The 5,628-nt window shown below is 45.4% G+C and overlaps 1 protein-coding gene across 1 annotated transcript; it reads left to right on the forward strand.

The window, feature by feature from the left end:
* The first annotated feature begins 4,476 nt into the window (after window positions 1-4,476).
* Window positions 4,477-5,628, forward strand: LOC112259102 (prolactin-releasing peptide receptor-like). Its single transcript, XM_024433863.1, has one exon. The coding sequence runs from the start codon at window positions 4,477-4,479 to the stop codon at window positions 5,626-5,628; it is 1,152 nt and encodes a 383-aa protein (XP_024289631.1).

Below are 5,628 nucleotides of genomic sequence, written 5' to 3' on the forward strand. Positions count from 1 at the left end.
TGAGTAGATTGCTGAGGAAATGTTTTTTTAAATACATTTTTGTATAAGGCTGTAATGTAACAAAATGTTGAAAAAGTCTGAATACTTTCCGAAGGCACTGCACCTCACCTCATCTTTACAACCATTGCATCTTTGTGTTTTGACCATGACAGTCTACAGTCATTTAGTCTCCTCACCTTGTTCAACAGCCACACTATTCATTACCAGATTCAGATGAGGTCTAGAGCTTAGGGAATGATTTTACCCAAATACAATGCTCATAGTTTTAGAGATGTTCAGGACAAGTTCCTTAGTGGCCATTCAGACCCTTTACTCAGTGCTTTGTTGAAGCACCTTTGGCAGAAATTATACAGCCTTCAGTCTTCTTGGATATGACGATACATGCTTGGCACACCTGTGTTTTGGGAGTTTCTCCCATTCTTCTCTGCATATCCTCTCAAGCTCTGTCAGGTTGGATAGAGAGTGTTGCTGCACAGGTATTTTCAGGTCTGTCCAGAGATGTTCGATTGGGTTCTGGCTGGGTCGCTCAAGGACATTCAGAGACTTGTCCCAAAGCCATTCCTGCGTTGTCTTGGCTGTGTGCTTAGGGTCATTGTCCTGTTGGAAGGTTTTTTGAGTCTCATTGCAAAGGGTCTGAATACTTATGTGAATAAGGTATTTTTTATTTTTTTAAATAAATTTGCAAAAATGTATAAAAACCTGTTTTTGATTATCACTATGGGGTATTGTGTGTAGATTGATGAGGGTATGTTTTTTATTTAATCAATTTTAGAGCAAGGCTGTAAAGTAATAAAATGTGGAAAAAGTCAAGGGGTCTGAATACTTTCCAAATGCACTATCTGTGTTAAAGAGTAATTTAATCAAATCAAATTGTATTTGTCACATGCGCTGAATACAACTGGTGTAGACTTTAAATGAAATGTTTGTTTACGTACCGTTCCCAATGACGCAGAGTTAAAAAAAAATAGTAACACAATATAATGCAATAAAATACAGAAGAACGGAGCTATATACAGGGAGTAGCAGTACCAGATCAATGTGGAGCTATATACAGGGAGTACCAGTACCAGATCAATGTGGAGCTATATACAGGGAGTAGCAGTACCAGATCAATGTGGAGCTATATACAGGGAGTAGCAGTACCAGATCAATGTGGAGCTATATACAGGGAGTAGCAGTACCAGATCAATGTGGAGCTATATACAGGGAGTACCAGTACCAGATCAATGTGGAGCTATATACAGGGAGTAGCAGTACCAGATCAATGTGGAGCTATATACAGGGAGTAGCAGTACCAGATCAATGTGGAGCTATATACAGGGAGTAGCAGTACCAGATCAATGTGGAGCTATATACAGGGAGTACCAGTACCAGATCAATGTGGAGCTATATACAGGGAGTAGCAGTACCAGATCAATGTGGAGCTATATACAGGAGTACTAGTACCAGATCAATGTGGAGCTATATACAGGGAGTAGCAGTACCAGATCAATGTGGAGCTATATACAGGGAGTAGCAGTACCAGATCAATGTGGAGCTATATACAGGGAGTACCAGTACCAGATCAATGTGGAGCTATATACAGGGAGTAGCAGTACCAGATCAATGTGGAGCTATATACAGGGAGTAGCAGTACCAGATCAATGTGGAGCTATATACAGGGAGTAGCAGTACCAGATCAATGTGGAGCTATATACAGGGAGTAGCAGTACCAGATCAATGTGGAGCTATATACAGGGAGTAGCAGTACCAGATCAATGTGGAGCTATATACAGGGAGTACCAGTACCAGATCAATGTGGAGCTATATACAGGGAGTAGCAGTACCAGATCAATGTGGAGCTATATACAGGGAGTAGCAGTACCAGATCAATGTGGAGCTATATACAGGGAGTAGCAGTACCAGATCAATGTGGAGCTATATACAGGGAGTAGCAGTACCAGATCAATGTGCAGAGAGAGGAGGTAGATATGTACATGAAGGCAGTGTAAAGTGACTAGGCATCAGGATAGATAATAAGTCAAGAGCAGTGCATTTGCCATACCAAGGTGATGCAGCCAGTCAAGATGCTCTCAATGTTGCAGCTGTAGAATGTTTTGAGGATCAGAGGGCCCATGCCAAATATTTTCAGCCTCCTGAGGGGAAGAGGTGCTACCGTGCCCTCTTCCCGACTGTATGGGTGTGTGTGGACCATATTAAATCATTAGTGATGTGAACGCCAAGGAACTTGAAGCTCTCGACCCGCTCCACAACAGCCATGTGGATGGGGTGTGCTTTCCCCTCTTTCTCCTATAGTCCACAATCAGGTCCTTGGTCTTACTTATGTTGAGGGAGAGTTGTTGTGCTGACACCACACTGCGAAGTCTCTGACCTCCTCCATGTAGACTGACTCATCAGTAGAGAGTAGAGAGTGTTCCAGTGTAGAGAAACTCACAGTAGCTACTCTAATGGAGTACTGGCAGTGTCTGCTGTGGCAGGTGGGAAGGTGCAAATTACCTGAAAAAGATCTAATCTCTTAATGTTAATCTCAAAGTGCACAAAATTCATGCATTATACTGTTGAAATTCCTTTTTTTTGTTGCAAGGGTAGGATTCCCCTGGACCCCCCTACTGGCTTTGGGCTATGCCACAAATGTCTTCAAATTCTAGAAATGCCCTGATTTGTGCATTACAATTTCAAAAATATTTAATTCAACTGAAATATCTTAATACAAATTCAAAATTATGTTATTCAAATAAAATTTCTGTTGGCACTGAAATCATTCCATAGTCTCTCCTCTGACTTCTTAGGCTACAGTATATTTGAATGGGGAAGTCAGGTTTGTTTATAGTTAATGGGATTGTCATTTTGTTTTGCTGAAAACAGTCCAAAAACGACTTTATGTTAGTACCTTGTGTTCCCATCCTAATACTACTCCTACTGAATGCTGCTATGAGTCTGGCTGTGTCTGTATTCAGGCTTGGACTGCTGGAGTCTGTGAGAAAAAATAGAAAGTACAGAGCCGCATTTTGCTTCTACATGTATGGTGACTTAGCACTCTCCCTCAGCTGAAGGTTTACTGTGGTGTGTAGGTCTGTAGGATTTACCCCTGGTCTTTGGCTCTGATTGCCTCTCCCTAATATCTCTACCAGGAAATGCAACAGAGATGGACAACAGTGGGGAGCTCTGTGGATTTTCACATATTTTGTGTTGTGTGTGTGTGTGTGTGTGTGTGTGTGTGTGTGTGTGTGTGTGTGTGTGTGTGTGTGTGTGTGTGTGTGTGTGTGTGTGTGTGTGTGTGTGTGTGTGTGTGTGTGTGTGTGAACTGTACATAAAGCATACCAGAAAGACAGAAACCCACCATAAACAAGACACAGAAAGACACATAGAAAATGGATATAGACATTTGCAGGTAATATGAGGTGTGTGTCGATAGCACACTGATGAGGTTAGACAGAGAGAGCAGTAAGGGGAGAGCACACAGTTCACACACTCACACACAGACACCCAATCACTCACACAGACACCCACTCTCACACACAGACACCCACTCAGAGTGGAGGGAGGCAGCTGCTCCAGGTTTGAGAACACTGCGCAGATCAAAGCCAAGTAGAAGAGAGTGAAGGACTGACAGGTTGAATGGATGGACAGACTGACGGACGGACAGACAGACGAACAGACATGCAGGCAGGCAGGCAGGCAGGCAGGCAGGCAGGCAGGCAGACAAACAGACAGACAGAGAGGAGCCATCAGGGAGAGAGCTGAGAGAGGAGAACACAGAACACTCATCTCTACACTACAGGATCGCAAACCTCTGCACAGGTACTGTACAGTCTCATTTACTGCAAATACTCTAAACTTCTTATTGTTTAGAAAAAAAATGTGTTTTATAGAGATAATGATAGATGGAACAGAATAGAACAGAATTCCAGTCACTGGAATAGAAAACGGCATAGATTGGGAATGTATTTAAAGTCTATTTATCAGTTAAAATAATAATTATCAGAAATAGCCAGTGGACAGTTCCATCAACTATATAATCCCAGATTATCAAACTAAAATACCAGCAGTTCTGTTGTATGTTTGATTGGACACAGCTGTTGCGCTACCTGGGATAATCAACAGGAATTCAAATTACTATGTTAAAGAGATTGGCATTTGCCCATATTGCACTTGAGTAATGGAACTGTGTACTGCTGTTTTTATCCAATATTGTTGTATCACTTTCCTAGGAAATTATTTTATGCTGAATAGTAGGATTTCCATAAAAATAATCAAACAGTTACTGTAGTCTCATTGAGGAAAATACATAGTGCTCTTTGCTCTATTTCTTTACATGCATATTTCTGTTTTTTAATTTCAGAAAGCTTCAACCCACCTTTAGTTTTTTATTATTGTACTGCAACAAAAACTCTCAAATTGTAAATCAGTGATTGGCTGAAAACACTCACACACAGCTGTGTGCATCTCCATTCTATTGACCAGTTCTGGTTAGAGATGGAGCCAGTGTTGGAGAGGTCTGTGGGGGAATCCTCCAATGCCAGCCTGGCAGTACCTCCTCTGAACCGCAGTGACCCAGTAGAGTTGTTCTCAGGTCTTCAGTTACTGCTGAGCTACCGCCCTCTGTTCATCCCGCTCTACTGCCTCCTAGTGGCCGTGGCCTGCGTGGGCAACTCCCTCCTACTAGCATGCATCCTGGCTGACAAGAAACTCCACAACGCCACCAACTTCTTCATAGGGAACCTGGCTGCAGGCGACCTGCTCATGTGTCTGAGCTGTGTCCCTCTGACCGCCTCCTACGCCTTCGAGTCCGAGGGCTGGCTGTTTGGCCGGCCGCTCTGCCACCTGGTCCCCCTGCTGCAGACCTCCACCGTCTTTGTCTCTGTGCTGTCCCTCACGGCCATCGCTGTGGACCGCTATGTGGTGGTGGTTCACCCTGTGAGGAGGAGGATCTCCCTGAGGGGGTGTGGGGGGCTGGCGGTGGGGATGTGGCTTCTGTCCCTGCTTCTGGCAACTCCTCCTTCCCTCCACACCCGCTACTTGGACCTGCGTCCCAGTGGGTTGGAGCTGGTGGTGTGTGAGGAGTTCTGGCCAGACTCAGACCACCTGAGGCTGCTCTACTCCTGCTTCATCCTGCTCACCTCCTACCTGCTTCCCCTGCTGTCGGTCAGTGTGGCCTACTGCGGCATTACAGCCCGGCTCCGTCAGCGCTGTCTCCCTGGGGCGCCCTCCCACAGCCTGCATCGCTGGAACAGGACGAAGAGGAAGACCTTCTCTTTGCTGGTACTGTCTGTGCTCTCCTTCGCCTTCTGCTGGCTGCCCTTGCAGGTACTCAACCTGCTACTGGACCTGGACCAGGACTTCCTTCTGGTGGGCAAACGCCACGTCAACCTGCTGCAGGTGTGCTGCCACCTGCTGGCCATGAGCTCTGCCTGCTACAACCCCTTCATCTACGCCTCGCTGCACAGCAAGGTGCGCTTGCGCCTCCGCGACTACCTGAGACCGCTGACAGGGCGGGGCCGCCAGAGCAGCCTGCTCTCCCAGCATGCATTACAGCACAACACTAACACCTGTCTCAGCATGGTGTCTGAGCAGCCTATCAGAGAGGAGCAGGAAGGGCCACAGACCAACGCTGACAACTCCTTCTAA

Source organism: Oncorhynchus tshawytscha, linkage group LG09, assembly GCF_018296145.1.
Source record: "Oncorhynchus tshawytscha isolate Ot180627B linkage group LG09, Otsh_v2.0, whole genome shotgun sequence".
Lineage (NCBI taxonomy): Eukaryota > Metazoa > Chordata > Actinopteri > Salmoniformes > Salmonidae > Oncorhynchus > Oncorhynchus tshawytscha.

Bases quoted from the DNA above. Each gene is read 5' to 3' on its own strand.
- LOC112259102 (XM_024433863.1), top strand. From the start codon at position 4,477: ATGGAGCCAGTGTTGGAGAGGTCTGTGGGGGAATCCTCCAATGCCAGC.